Source organism: Bombina bombina, chromosome 10 (assembly GCF_027579735.1).
Source record: "Bombina bombina isolate aBomBom1 chromosome 10, aBomBom1.pri, whole genome shotgun sequence".
NCBI lineage: Eukaryota > Metazoa > Chordata > Amphibia > Anura > Bombinatoridae > Bombina > Bombina bombina.
In genome coordinates, this window is record NC_069508.1 from 6,666,331 (window position 1) to 6,682,957 (window position 16,627).

At 44.2% G+C, this 16,627-nt stretch overlaps 1 protein-coding gene across 1 annotated transcript in view; it reads right to left on the bottom strand.

The window, feature by feature from the left end:
• Positions 1-1,075: 1,075 nt before the first annotated feature.
• The window catches only part of LOC128640875 (uncharacterized oxidoreductase ZK1290.5), a gene marked incomplete at its 3' end in the record, with an annotated part of 22,726 nt that continues 7,174 nt past the window's right edge, over positions 1,076-16,627 (bottom strand). The window contains 3 exon segments of the mRNA XM_053693325.1: positions 1,076-1,167; positions 8,855-8,956; positions 10,285-10,533. Of these exon segments, the coding sequence (XP_053549300.1) occupies positions 1,076-1,167; positions 8,855-8,956; positions 10,285-10,533 (443 nt within the window).

The window sequence follows — 16,627 nt, forward strand, 5'->3', positions numbered from 1 at the left end:
AACCATAATCTCTGCTCTAAGGGAGGCTTCAACCAATCCCTAAGCTTTGCTTTAAAGGACGCTCCAACCAAACCTAAGCTCTACTCTAAAGGAAGCTCTAACCAAACCCTAAGATCTGCTCTAAAGGAAGCTCCAACCAAACCCTAAGCTATACTCTAAATGAAGCTCTAACCAAACCCTAAGCTCTACTCTAAAGGAAGCTCTAACCAGCCCTAAGCTCTGTTTTAAAGGAAGCTCTAACCAAGCCCTAAGCTCTGCTCTAAAGGAAGCTCTAACCAAACCCTAAGCTCTACTCTAAAGGAAGCTCTAACCAAACCCTAAGCTCTACTCTAAAGGAAGCTCTAACCAGCCCTAAAGCTCTGTTTTAAAGGAAGCTCTAACCAAGCCCTAAGCTCTGCTCTAAAGGAAGCTCTAACCAAGCCCTAAGCTCTGCTCTAAAGGAAGCTCTAACCAAACCCTAAGCTCTGCTCTAAAGGAAGCTCTAAGCAAACCATACGCTCTACTCTAAAGGAAGCTCTAACCAGCCCTAAAGCTCTGTTTTAAAGGAAGCTCTAACCAAGCCCTAAGCTCTGCTCTAAAGGAAGCTCTAACCAAACCCTAAGCTCTACTCTAAAGGAAGCTCTAACCAAACCCTAAGCTCTACTCTAAAGGAAGCTCTAACCAAACCCTAAGCTCTACTCTAAAGGAAGCTCTAACCAGCCCTAAAGCTCTGTTTTAAAGGAAGCTCTAACCAAGCCCTAAGCTCTGCTCTAAAGGAAGCTCTAACCAAACCCTAAGCTCTACTCTAAAGGAAGCTCTAACCAGCCATAAGCTCTGTTTTAAAGAAAGATCTAACCAAGCCCTAAGCTCTGCTCTAAAGGAAGCTCCAACCAAACCATAAGCTCCTAGACAAAGTCAATTCCATATATTTTGGCTTTCCTTTAAAACTATTTTATCCATTCAGTCTACAAGAATTCTTCTTGAGCAAACTCCATAAAATACAAGCACTGAATTAGAGTTGTATTAAACACAAACTCTTTTCCAAGGATCCTGCGTTTCTGTGCCCCATTCAGTGAGAAGCCACTAGAGTACTGACCTGGTTTAGGTGAGGAACCACATTGCAGTCTTCAATCAGCTGCTCCAGGTGATGGATGAGAAAATTACTAACACCAATAGAGCGGCATATTCCTGAGAAAGGAGAAGGCATACATATGAGAGAAAGTAAGAGTGAGAGAGTGTGAGAGAGTCTTGCACATTTGCTCCTGAGATTTCCAAGCCAAGCACATAAATTATATATATATATTTCTCTCTATCCTTTATATACACACAAATATATATATGGGATACTTTGTCCCCGAAACGTCACTTCTTTCACAGTAAAATACTTTTTTGGAAAGACCAGCGAGTGCCAGTTTTGTGTATATATACACATTTATACACACACAAACGTGCACGAGACATTAAGATATAAATTCTCCATAAAAAAAATATGAGTTGTACAATAAATTTGTAATGTAATTTCACTATTTATTTTTCCTCTTTTTTCTTTTTTTTTTGTTCCGTTTATGAATCTATATGGCACCAAACAATATGGACTAGATTATAGTGCATGTATGAGTGCAAAATTAGTAATACCAGCGCACGCAAATGTGCGCTGGTATTTCAAGTTAGGTGCAACGCGAACATGACTTCACGTTCGCATTACACAGACTCATTGTGCCCACAAGAGCGTGCTTCCATAGGTTCCAATGGGAGCTTCTTTCTCATGCCATGGGCAGCAAATATAAATATATTTATATGTGAATACATACAGTATATATTTGTGTTTGTATGTGTATATACACATATTAACACAAATATTTATGTATATAACCATTTACATATATATTTACTGAGAACACACAGTCCCATAGAGAGCAATGTCAATGCACTTTTCAGTGCCGTTTTTTTTCACTCCCACACCCGCCAACTTTAGCTCCCAAAAACTGCTTAGTGCAGTTTTTTGTTTGTTTTTATTAAAAAAAAAAAAAAAATTAAATTATAAAATATACTTTATTTTAAGGGTAATTGGGGCACTTTTAGAAAATGAAACAAAGATCTGATCTCTGGTTAATTTTCGGACCACTTAATAGCTAGTTATTTATCGCGCGCCTGTAAAAACGGGCGAATTTGCCTGGTTTTGGGCACACAATAAATTAGCGCTCCACTTGTAATCTAGCCCTATGTAAATCTATAGAGGTAATATCACTGATTACTTACCTATTAATCTATAGAGCAACCATCACAGGTTACCTATAAATGGATCTATAGGGGGAACACCACAGGTAATCTATATGTGAATCCATAGAGAACTTCACAGGTTACCTACAGCAGTGATTTTTAACCTTTTTTTTTCCGTAGCACACTTTTTTACATTAAAAAATCCTGTGGCACACCACCATCCCAAAATGTTAAAAAAAAAATCACACATTGTAGCCTAATACAGCATATATATATACACATACACACAAACACACACATACTGTATGTATTGTGCTGTTATGCCATGCCTCCTACAAACTACCCCTGCACTGGGAGTAAAAAACAAGCAAAGTTTAAAAAATATGTCACACTGTTGTCAGTCTGCCGTGGCACACCTGAGGATCTCTCACGGCACACTGGTTGAAAAACACTGACCTACAGTATATGTGGTTCTATAGGTGCCAAACATAATTATGTAAATCTATAGGGAATGCCACAGATGACCTATTAATCTATAGGTCCAGTACCACACACTTCCTATATTACTCATCTGCATTTGTTTGCTTAGATCTGTGCCCTTACAAGCTCTCTCATGTATTCCCTGTGAGTGTCCCTGATGCACGCGATAATGTCACTGCACTGTTAGTGTGTGTGATCGGCCCCCTGAATGCTCCTTATCAGTCAGGCTCAGACATGGACGGTTAAATAATACATCGAGGCTGCAGAAAACTGACTGTCACTGGTTTTATTGCATTCTTGGAATGTGATAAACAGTTTCCTGCTCAGACGTCTGAATCTGACGGCTGTAGTTATCCTGCACAGCCCACGATCCAAGTGATACAATATCAGCCAATTCTAGTGGCACATCACAAGTGGTCACCGGTGACCTGCCTCTCTTTGTTACAGGACATTAGTGAATCAGTGTCACGGCTGCATATTACTGAGGTCATCACAAGTGGTCATCAGCGACCTGCCTCTCTTTGTCACTGGACATTAGTGAATCAGCGTCACAGCTGCATATTACTGAGGTCATCACAAGTGGTCACCAGCAACCTGCCTCTCTTTGTCACTGGACATTAGTGATACAGCGTCACGGCTGCATATTACTGAGGTCATCACAAGTGGTCATCGGCGACCTGCCTCTCTTTGTCACTGGACATTAGTGAATCAGTGTCACGGCTGCAAATTACTGAGGTCACCGGCGACCTGCCTCTCTTTGTCACTGGACATTAGTGAATCAGCATCACGGCTGTATATCACTGAGGTCATCGGCAACCTGCCTCTCTGTCACTGGACATTAGTAGATCAGTTTCATGGCGGCATATTACTGGGGTCATTGCAAGTGGTCATTGGCGACCTGCCTCTCTCTCACTGGACATTAGTGAATCGGCGTAATGGCCGCACATTACTAGGGTCATCACAAGTGGTCAACGGAAACCTGCCTCTCTCTTTCACTGGACATTAATGAATCAGCTTCATAGCCGCATATTACTGGGGTTATCACAAGTGGTCACCAGTGACCTGCCTCTCTCTTTCACTGGACATTAATGAATCAGTTTCATGGCCACATGTTACTGGGTTTTTGTTACCAATGGTGATGCAGAATTACACAGGAAATAAGCTTTCTCAGAGTCGCCACCATCACGTGTAATGTACAGACATGTTTTACATTTAGTGACCATGTCACTGGGGGCAAAATCTAGCAAACACCTGGGCAAGGGTGCAGAACTCTAGTGACAGAGGTCTCAAGGTGCCCTAGTCACAGGGTATCTCAAAAATAATGTATTTTTACATCAAACATTGCACTTCTGGCTGTTGTGTATCAGCCAGTAATGATGCAGAAGACTAAATACTCTGAAGCTTCTGGCTCTGGTGATAGCCCGCGAGAGACTTGCATACAGACACACTGCCTGACCTCTAATGAAAGTGGCAGACCTTACCCTGACCTTCAGAGGGTATCACCTGAGTCTGACCACCAGCAGATAAGTCTGACATCCAGCGGGTGAGCCTGACCTAAGCTTGACCTTTAGGAGGTGGGCATAACCTGAACTAGATCTCCATCAGGTAAGACTGAGTAAACCTGACCTCCAGAAGGTGAGAATGACTTGAGCTTAACCTTTAACAGGTGAGCATGACCTCAGCTTAATCTTCAGTGGGTAACCTTGACCTCTAGAGAGTTAGCCTGACCTCGAGCAGATAATCCTGACCTTTAGTAAGTGAGTTTGGCCTCACCCTATATTTTCAACAGGTAAGCTTGAACTGCAGCAGGCGAGCCTAATCTCAATCGAACCTTCGATGAGTAAGTCCTATCTCACCATATCCTTCAAACGGTGAGCATGACCTTCAGCAAGCGAGCCTGACCTCAGCCTAACTTTCAATGGAACAGCTTGACCTACAATAGGTGAGCATGACCTTCAGAGTATGAGCCCGATTTCAGTCTAACCTTCAAAACCGATGAGTTTGGCCTTCATTGAGCGAATCTGACTTTACCCTAACCTTCAGCAGGTGAATCTGACATTCATAGTGAGCCTGACCTAAATCTAACCTTCAGCAGGTGAATCTGACATTCAGAGTGAGCCTGACCTAAATCTAACCTTCAGCAGGTGAATCTGACATTCAGAGTGAGCCTGACCTAAATCTAACCTTCAGCAGGTGAATCTGACATTCATAGTGAGCCTGACCTAAATCTAACCTTCAGCAGGTGAATCTGACATTCAGAGTGAGTCTGACCTAAATCTAACCTTCAGCAGGTGAATCTGACATTCATAGTGAGCCTGACCTAAATCTAACCTTCAGCAGGTGAATCTGACATTCAGAGTGAGTCTGACCTGAGTCTAACCTTCAGCAGGTGAATCTGACATTCAGAGTGAGCCTGACCTGAGTCTAACCTTCAGCAGGTGAATCTGACATTCAGAGTGAGCCTGACCTAAATCTAACCTTCAGCAGGTGAATCTGACATTCAGAGTGAGCCTGACCTAAATCTAACCTTCAGCAGGTGAATCTGACATTCAGAGTGAGCCTGACCTAAATCTAACCTTCAGCAGGTGAATCTGACATTCAGAGTGAGCCTGACCTGAGTCTAACCTTCAGCAGGTGAATCTGACATTCATAGTGAGCCTGACCTAAATCTAACGTACCGCAGGTGAATCTGACATTCAGAGTGAGCCTGACCTGAGTCTAACCTTCAGCAGGTGAATCTGACATTCATAGTGAGTCTGACCTGAGTCTAAGCTTCAGCAGGTGAATCTGACATTCATAGTGAGTCTGACCTGAGTCTAACCTTCAGCAGGTGAATCTGACATTCATAGTGAGTCTGACCTAAATCTAACCTTCAGCAGGTGAATCTGACATTCATAGTGAGCCTGACCTAAATCTAACCTTCAGCAGGTGAATCTGACATTCATAGTGAGTCTGACCTAAATCTAACCTTCAGCAGGTGAATCTGACATTCAGAGTGAGCCTGACCTAAATCTAACCTTCAGCAGGTGAATCTGACATTCAGAGTGAGTCTGACCTAAATCTAACCTTCAGCAGGTGAATCTGACATTCAGAGTGAGCCTGACCTAAATCTAACCTTCAGCAGGTGAATCTGACATTCATAGTGAGCCTGACCTAAATCTAACCTTCAGCAGGTGAATCTGACATTCAGAGTGAGTCTGACCTGAGTCTAACCTTCAGCAGGTGAATCTGACATTCATAGTGAGCCTGACCTAAATCTAACCTTCAGCAGGTGAATCTGACATTCATAGTGAGCCTGACCTAAATCTAACCTTCAGCAGGTGAATCTGACATTCAGAGTGAGCCTGACCTAAATCTAACCTTCAGCAGGTGAATCTGACATTCATAGTGAGCCTGACCTAAATCTAACCTTCAGCAGGTGAATCTGACATTCATAGTGAGCCTGACCTAAATCTAACCTTCAGCAGGTGAATCTGACATTCAGAGTGAGCCTGACCTAAATCTAACCTTCAGCAGGTGAATCTGACATTCAGAGTGAGCCTGACCTAAATCTAACCTTCAGCAGGTGAATCTGACATTCATAGTGAGTCTGACCTAAATCTAACCTTCAGCAGGTGAATCTGACATTCAGAGTGAGCCTGACCTAAATCTAACCTTCAGCAGGTGAATCTGACATTCATAGTGAGTCTGACCTGAGTCTAACCTTCAGCAGGTGAATCTGACATTCATAGTGAGTCTGACCTAAATCTAACCTTCAGCAGGTGAATCTGACATTCATAGTGAGTCTGACCTAAATCTAACCTTCAGCAGGTGAATCTGACATTCAGAGTGAGCCTGACCTAAATCTAACCTTCAGCAGGTGAATCTGACATTCATAGTGAGCCTGACCTGAGTCTAACCTTCAGCAGGTGAATCTGACATTCAGAGTGAGCCTGACCTGAGTCTAACCTTCAGCAGGTGAATCTGACATTCATAGTGAGCCTGACCTGAGTCTAACCTTCAGCAGGTGAATCTGACATTCATAGTGAGTCTGACCTAAATCTAACCTTCAGCAGGTGAATCTGACATTCAGAGTGAGTCTGACCTAAATCTAACCTTCAGCAGGTGAATCTGACATTCAGAGTGAGCCTGACCTAAATCTAACCTTCAGCAGGTGAATCTGACATTCATAGTGAGTCTGACCTAAATCTAACCTTCAGCAGGTGAATCTGACATTCAGAGTGAGCCTGACCTAAATCTAACCTTCAGCAGGTGAATCTGACATTCATAGTGAGTCTGACCTGAGTCTAACCTTCAGCAGGTGAATCTGACATTCATAGTGAGTCTGACCTAAATCTAACCTTCAGCAGGTGAATCTGACATTCATAGTGAGTCTGACCTAAATCTAACCTTCAGCAGGTGAATCTGACATTCAGAGTGAGTCTGACCTAAATCTAACCTTCAGCAGGTGAATCTGACATTCATAGTGAGCCTGACCTAAATCTAACCTTCAGCAGGTGAATCTGACATTCAGAGTGAGCCTGAGTCTAACCTTCAGCAGGTGAATCTGACATTCATAGTGAGTCTGACCTAAATCTAACCTTCAGCAGGTGAATCTGACATTCATAGTGAGCCTGACCTAAATCTAACCTTCAGCAGGTGAATCTGACATTCATAGTGAGTCTGACCTGAGTCTAACCTTCAGCAGGTGAATCTGAAATTCAGAGTGAGCCTGACCTGAGTCTAACCTTCAGCAGGTGAATCTGACATTCATAGTGAGCCTGACCTAAATCTAACCTTCAGCAGGTGAATCTGACATTCAGAGTGAGCCTGACCTAAATCTAACCTTCAGCAGGTGAATCTGACATTCAGAGTGAGCCTGACCTAAATCTAACCTTCAGCAGGTGAATCTGACATTCATAGTGAGCCTGACCTAAATCTAACCTTCAGCAGGTGAATCTGACATTCAGAGTGAGCCTGAGTCTAACCTTCAGCAGGTGAATCTGACATTCATAGTGAGCCTGACCTAAATCTAACCTTCAGCAGGTGAATCTGACATTCAGAGTGAGCCTGACCTAAATCTAACCTTCAGCAGGTGAATCTGACATTCAGAGTGAGTCTGACCTAAATCTAACCTTCAGCAGGTGAATCTGACATTCATAGTGAGCCTGACCTAAATCTAACCTTCAGCAGGTGAATCTGACATTCAGAGTGAGCCTGACCTGAGTCTAACCTTCAGCAGGTGAATCTGACATTCAGAGTGAGCCTGACCTAAATCTAACCTTCAGCAGGTGAATCTGACATTCATAGTGAGCCTGACCTAAATCTAACCTTCAGCAGGTGAATCTGACATTCATAGTGAGCCTGACCTAAATCTAACCTTCAGCAGGTGAATCTGACATTCAGAGTGAGCCTGACCTAAATCTAACCTTCAGCAGGTGAATCTGACATTCAGAGTGAGCCTGACCTAAATCTAACCTTCAGCAGGTGAATCTGACATTCAGAGTGAGCCTGACCTAAATCTAACCTTCAGCAGGTGAATCTGACATTCATAGTGAGCCTGACCTAAATCTAACCTTCAGCAGGTGAATCTGACATTCAGAGTGAGCCTGACCTAAATCTAACCTTCAGCAGGTGAATCTGACATTCAGAGTGAGTCTGACCTAAATCTAACCTTCAGCAGGTGAATCTGACATTCATAGTGAGCCTGACCTAAATCTAACCTTCAGCAGGTGAATCTGACATTCAGAGTGAGCCTGACCTGAGTCTAACCTTCAGCAGGTGAATCTGACATTCAGAGTGAGTCTGACCTGAGTCTAACCTTCAGCAGGTGAATCTGACATTCATAGTGAGTCTGACCTGAGTCTAACCTTCAGCAGGTGAATCTGACATTCAGAGTGAGCCTGACCTAAATCTAACCTTCAGCAGGTGAATCTGACATTCAGAGTGAGCCTGACCTGAGTCTAACCTTCAGCAGGTGAATCTGACATTCAGAGTGAGTCTGACCTGAGTCTAACCTTCAGCAGGTGAATCTGACATTCAGAGTGAGCCTGACCTGAGTCTAACCTTCAGCAGGTGAGCTTGATCTTTAGAGAATGAGCCTGAATTGTAAGTAAGGCTATTTTTTTTATAGAACAGTAACACCCCCCACACACACACACTGCTTATAAGGCTTGCCCAGAAGCTTATGACTCACCTTTCGCATACAGGTCTTCTAGTGCCCGCCACGTCTCTGCACGCACCTCACAGGCTTTTTTACCAGGCAGGTGAGCATCAGGCCAGTGCATCAAATATAGATCTGGGGATAACAAAAAAGTCAATGGTGTGGGACCCTGTAGGAAGAACTTATGGGTGTACATGAGTATCAACAGCCCCACAGAGACATCCATGCGTGAGTGTGAGCTCAGAAGGCCTTGAGATTTCTGTTAAGGCAAAACAATCTGAGACATGAAGTTAACAATTGAAATCTGTATATATATATATATATATATATATATATATATATATATATATATATATATATATATATATATATATATGTGTGTATATGGTGCTAGTGAGATGTTAGGGGAGGGGCTATAGAGGGCAATTAGGGGAGGAGCTATCTAGAGCAGTTAGGGGAGGGGCTATAAAGAGCAATTAGGGGAGGGGCTATAGAGAGCAGTTAGGATAAGGGCTATAAAATATCGAATGTGGTGACGCTGTGTCACCTCAGGGGATGCAAGCTGCTCTTTTCCTCTGAAACCTGCCTTTTACCTCTAAAATAAAAAGCTCACAATGGTGTAGCACATTTCAAATAAAATGGTAGGCACACAAACAGGTCATACTCACAGGATTTCAGTTTTAAATCCGCCTTTTATTAAAACCATCACAACGGTATCTTCAGATTTTATTCAAATATAGCTCAACGCGTTACGGTAAAACAAGCCATGATTTTATGCTCTTGAGCAAGGCTTGTTTTGACGAAACGCGTTGAGCTATATTTGAATAAAATCTGAAGATACCGTTGTGATGGTTTTAATAAAAGGCGGATTTAAAACTGAAATCCTGTGAGTATGACCTGTTTGTGTGCCTACCATTTTATTTGAAATGTGCTACACCATTGTGAGCTTTTTATTTTGGAGGTGAAAGAAGGCAGGTTTCACAGAGGAAAAGAGCAGCTTGCATCCCCTGAGGTGACACAGCGTCACCACATTCAAAGGGAAGTGCTAACATAGCTTCATACTTTACTGCTATTTACAGGGTAAGGGCTATACAGAGTGATTAGGGGAGGAGCTATATAAAGCAGATGGAGAGGGGCTTTAGGGAGCAGTTAAGGGAGGAGCTATAGTGTTTAAGGGTGGGGCTATTGGGAGCAGTTGGGGGAGGAGCTATAGAGAGCAATTAAGGGAGGGGCTATACAGATCGATCAGGGGAGGAGCTATATGGAGCAGTTAAGGGAGGGGCTACAAGTGGACCAGAAAACTACAGGTGATGCTGCAATGTTCAGTGTCCTCAGCACTAGATTAGCCAATAAAAAGGTCAGTAAGTAGCATTATAATTGGTAGCCTACTGACCTCTGAAGCTGGTAGCCCTGAAAGAACATGGCAGAACAGAATGAGAAAAGAAGGCATGTGGTGTACGTACCTAAATAGCTGACACCAAGCTTGGTGCACGAGTCCTGGCACGCTTGCAGTGCATTCTCATAACCATAGTCTCCTGGCCACAGCTTGGTGGTAAGCCAGAGATCCTCTCTCCTCACCCCACTCTCAGCTATGGCCTTCCCCACAAGTTCCTCATTACCGTATCTCTTGGCTGTGTCTATATGGCGGATTCCACAGTGTTTCAGAGCATAGAGCAGTGCATTATGGGAGTATCCTCCATGATGTGACAAGCCTAAGATAGGAGAGAAACGGTGAGCATCTCCATATAAACAGCTATATGTGAGCATGGCACAAAGTGGTACAATGCATAAGTCAATATTACTACATAGCCATACAAGCTCAGGGGGCACAGTCAGTACATACCCAGCTCAGGGGGCACAGTCAGTACATACCCAGCTCAGGGGGCACAGTCAGTACATACCCAGCTCAGGGGGCACAGTCAGTACATACCCAGCTCAGGGGGCGCACAGTCAGTACATAACCAGCTCAGGGGGCACAGTCAGTACATACCCAGCTCAGGGGGCACAGTCAGTACATACCCAGCTCAGGGGGCACAGTCAGTACATAACCAGCTCAGGGGGCACAGTCAGTACATACCCAGCTCAGGGGGCACAGTCAGTACATACCCAGCTCAGGGGCACACTCAGTACATAACCAGCTCAGGGGGCACAGTCAGTACATACCCAGCTCAGGGGGCACAGTCAGTACATACCCAGCTCAGGGGGCACAGTCAGTACATACCCAGCTCAGGGGGCGCACAGTCAGTACATACCCAGCTCAGGGGGCACAGTCAGTACATACCCAGCTCAGGGGGCACAGTCAGTACATACCCAGCTCAGGGGGCACAGTCAGTACATACCCAGCTCAGGGGGCACAGTCAGTACATAACCAGCTCAGGGGCACACTCAGTACATACCCAGCTCAGGGGGCACAGTCAGTACATACCCAGCTCAGGGGGCACAGTCAGTACATAACCAGCTCAGGGGGCACAGTCAGTACATACCCAGCTCAGGGGGCACAGTCAGTACATACCCAGCTCAGGGGGCACAGTCAGTACATACCCAGCTCAGGGGGCGCACAGTCAGTACATACCCAGCTCAGGGGGCGCACAGTCAGTACATACCCAGATCGGGGCAAAGTATATACACACTTATAAAGGTAAGTACACAGTGCTGGTGATCAGTATATACACAGTAATAAGGTAAGTACACAGTGCTAGTGATCAGTATATACACAGTAATAAGGTAAGTACACAGTGCTGGTGATCAGTATATACACAGTAATAAGGTAAGTACACAGTGCTGGTGATCAGTATATATACAGTTATAAGGTAAGTACACAGTGCTGGTGATCAGTATATATACAGTTATAAGGTAAGTACACAGTGCTGGTGATCAGTATATACACAGTAATAAGGTAAGTACACAGTGCTGGTGATTAGTATATATACAGTAATAAGGTAAGTACACAGTGCTGGTGATTAGTATATATACAGTTATAAGGTAAGTACACAGTGCTGGTGATCAGTATATACACAGTAATAAGGTAAGTACACAGTGCTGGTGATTAGTATATACACAGTAATAAGGTAAGTACACAGTGCTGGTGATTAGTATATATACAGTTATAAGGTAAGTACACAGTGCTGGTGATCAGTATATACACAGTAATAAGATAAGTACACAGTGCTGGTGATTAGTATATATACAGTTATAAGGTAAGTACACAGTGCTGGTGATTAGTATATATACAGTAATAAGGTAAGTACACAGTGCTGGTGATTAGTATATACACAGTAATAAGGTAAGTACACAGTGCTGGTGATTAGTATATACACAGTAATAAGGTAAGTACACAGTGCTGGTGATCAGTATATATACAGTTATAAGGTAAGTACACAGTGCTGGTGATTAGTATATACACAGTAATAAGGTAAGTACACAGTGCTGGTGATCAGTATATACACAGTAATAAGGTAAGTACACAGTGCTGGTGATCAGTATATATACAGTTATAAGGTAAGTACACAGTGCTGGTGATTAGTATATACACAGTAATAAGGTAAGTACACAGTGCTGGTGATCAGTATATACACAGTAATAAGGTAAGTACACAGTGCTGGTGATCAGTATATACACAGTAATAAGGTAAGTACACAGTGCTGGTGATCAGTATATACACAGTTACACGTAGAATACCAGCCGCAATGCTATGGGAAAATTGAAGGACAATACCCGCCAGCTCAAATCCTCTATGGGCATTTAGAGCCCTGGCAGAACACTATGCTTGCCAGCCAATCACACGCTCATACAGAGGGGCCCCACCCCAGGTGTCATGTGATGTTCCACAACCCTAAGAAATGAAAAGTTTATCACAACAACATGCTAGTGGCTTCCTGCTCACAGTACCACTGCTTTATGAGAAACCCGCAGCACTGTGTATACTTCTAGTACGGTTTTATACTTGTGTGCAGTTTTACAGAACGCTGGTGCTTGAGTCTAACAGAGACAATCCCCCTTACAAAAGGTGCCAGATCTGGGGGGTTGGAGGCTTCTTTCCCTTCTGATTTTTCCCACAGACTCTCAGCCCCGTCCTCACCCAACTGAATTGTTCTCAGATGCTCTCAAAGGTCACCTTGGAAACAGCTGAAAAGAAAAACTTCCTGCCATGGAAACCCAGCGACATCCATCAGCAGAGATTTCCAGCTTCAGTGAATCCATTCGGCCAAAGACAATGAGCTAGGAGGGTGTTATAGAGCAACTTCAAAGGGTCCTTTCTTGGCCCCTCCAGCCGTTCTGCTCTCCTTAAACCCTGTAACCTTTTACAGGGTGCCTCATAAGCCTAACCATATACAGCCCACTAATCTGGTGCCACTCACCGTATACCACCCTAGCCCTATACGGCTTCCTGTTGTACCCACTAATCTGGTGCCACTCACCGTATACCACCCTAACCCTATACAGCCTACTGTTGTACCCACTAATCTGGTGCTACTCACCGTATACAACCCTAACCCTATACAGCCTCCTGTTGTACCCACTAATCTGGTGCCACTCACTGTATACCACCCAACCCTATACAGCCTCCTGTTGTACCCACTAATCTGGTGCCACTCACCGTATACAACCCTAACCCTATACAGCCTCCTGTTGTACCCACTAATCTGGTGCCACTCACTGTATACCACCCAACCCTATACAGCCTCCTGTTGTACCCACTAATCTGGTGCCACTCACCGTATACCACCCAACCCTATACAGCCTCCTGTTGTACCCAATAATCTGGTGCCACTCACTGTATACCACCCTAACCCTATACAGCCTCCTGTTGTACCCACTAATCTGGTGCCACTCACCGTATACAACCCTAACCCTATACAGCCTCCTGTTGTACCCACTAATCTGGTGCCACTCACTGTATACCACCCTAACCCTATATAGCCTCCTGCTGTACCCACTAATCTGGTGCCACTCACCGTATACCACCCAACCCTATACAGCCTCCTGTTGTACCCACTAATCTGGTGCCACTCACTGTATTACAGCCTCCTGTTGTACCCACTAATCTGGTGCCACTCACCGTATACCACCCTAACCCTATACAGCCTCCTGTTGTACCCACTAATCTGGTGCCACTCACCGTATACCACCCTAACCCTATACAGCCTCCTGTTGTGCCCACTAATCTGGTGCCACTCACTGTATTACAGCCTCCTGTTGTACCCACTAATCTGGTGCCACTCACCGTATACCACCCTAACCCTATACAGCCTCCTGTTGTACCCACTAATCTGGTGCCACTTATCGTATACCACCCTAACCCTATACAGCCTCCTGTTGTACCCACTAATCTAGTGCCACTTACCGTATACCACCCTAACCCTATACAGCCTCCTGTTGTACCCACTAATCTGGTGCCACTCACCGTATACCACCCTAACCCTATACAGCCTCCTGTTGTACCCACTAATCTAGTGCCACTTACCGTATACCACCCTAACCCTATACAGCCTCCTGTTGTACCCACTAATCTGGTGCCACTCACCGTATACAAAGACAAGAAGAAACAGAAGCGCCACATGGCCCAATATTGTCTGGTCCAGAAGATAAATAAATGTATGTATACAAGGTAAACTCACATTTATAATAGCACCTCAAATAGTGCTATAACGGCAGTCTGGGATTTCTTACAGTCACCCAGTGGACCAATCTTCGGTAAGGATATGATGTCTAGATGAACAACATAAAAGGACATAGGTGCCTATATGGCCTAGTATTGTCTTGACACAGGTGGATCAGTATGTAAATGGAAAGGTACTCACATTTGTTGTAGCATCTCCTTTGATGCTATAGAGACAGGATGGGATCAATATGGTCACCCACCAGACTTAAACCAAGGCCTGCTGGACATCCTGTCTCTATAGCATCAAAGGAGATGCTACAACAAATGTGAGTACCTTTCCATTTACATACTGATCCACCTGTGTCAAGACAATACTAGGCCATATAGGCACCTATGTCCTTTTATGTTGTTCATCTAGACATCATATCCTTACCGAAGATTGGTCCACTGGGTGACTGTAAGAAATCCCAGACTGCCGTTATAGCTCTATTTGAGGTGCTATTATAAATGTGAGTTTACCTTGTATACATACATTTATTTATCTTCTGGACCAGACAATATTGGGCCATGTGGCGCTTCTGTTTCTTCTTGTCTTTGTAGATTGCTGCTTTGGATCCCGGCCTGGATCTCCACAGATAGCTGCCTGTTTTTCAACTTAGTGACTTTCCATCATCACTATTAGAGATCATATCACTTTGAGTACCACTTTTCTCCACAAGTTTGCTACACAGCGCATTGGACTCATTAATTCATAAATCATTGTGAATGTTGTTTATAAGAGACTGAACTATATATTAACCATTGTATATCGTTTGTCTGTTATTAACCATTTATTTCTCTTTCTCTTAGGAGGTATATAGGCTTTATGCCATCTATCATTATTGTGTTATATATTACCACATTTTGTCTTTCTCTTAGGAGGTATATATTCTGTTGCTATTATATATACTATATAGTCTTTGACTAGCATATTTTACATTATCTTTCTCTTCTGAGGCTGGTACTAATATAATAATTGGCTATTTAGCATTACCCTTGTAGGATATCTGTTATATCCCCTTATAGGGCACCCCCTCACATTTTTTGCCACTCACCGTATACCACCCTAACCCTATATAGCCTCCTGTTGTACCCACTAATCTGGTGCCACTCACAGTATACCACCCTAACCCTATACAGCCTCCTGTTGTACCCACTAATCTGGTGCCACTCACCGTATACCACCCTAACCCTATACAGCCTCCTGTTGTACCCACTAATCTGGTGCCACTCACCGTATACCACTCTAACCCTATACAGCCTCCTGTTGTACCCACTAATCTGGTGCCACTCACCGTATACCACCCTAACCCTATACAGCCTCCTGTTGTACCCACTAATCTAGGGCCACTCACCGTATACCTCCTGTTGTACCCACTAATCTGGTGCCACTCACCGTATACCACCCTAACCCTATACAGCCTCCTGTTGTACCCACTAATCTGGTGCCACTCACCGTATACCACCCTAACCCTATACAGCCTCCTGTTGTACCCACTAATCTGGTGCCACTCACCGTATACCACCCTAACCCTATACAGCCTCCTGTTGTACCCACTAATCTGGTGCCACTCACCGTATACCACCCTAACCCTATACAGCCTCCTGTTGTACCCACTAATCTGGTGCCACTCACCGTACACCACCCTAACCCTATACAGCCTCCTGTTGTACCCACTAATCTGGTGCCACTCACAGTATACCACCCTAACCCTATACAGCCTCCTGTTGTACCCACTAATCTGGTGCCACTCACAGTATACCACCCTAACCCTATACAGCCTCCTGTTGTACCCACTAATCTGGTGCCACTCACCGTATACCACCCTAACCCTATATAGCCTCCTGTTGTACCCACTAATCTGGTGCCACTCACAGTATACCACCCTAACCCTATAAAGCCTCCTGTTGTACCCACTAATCTGGTGCCACTCACCGTATACCACCCTAACCCTATACAGCCTCCTGTTGTACCCACTAATCTGGTGCCACTCACCGTATACCACCCTAACCCTATACAGCCTCCTGTTGTACCCACTAATCTTGTGCCACTCACCGTATACCACCCTAACCCTATACAGCCTCCTGTTGTACCCACTAATCTGGTGCCACTCACCGTATACCACCCTAACCCTATACAGCCTCCTGTTGTACCCACTAATCTG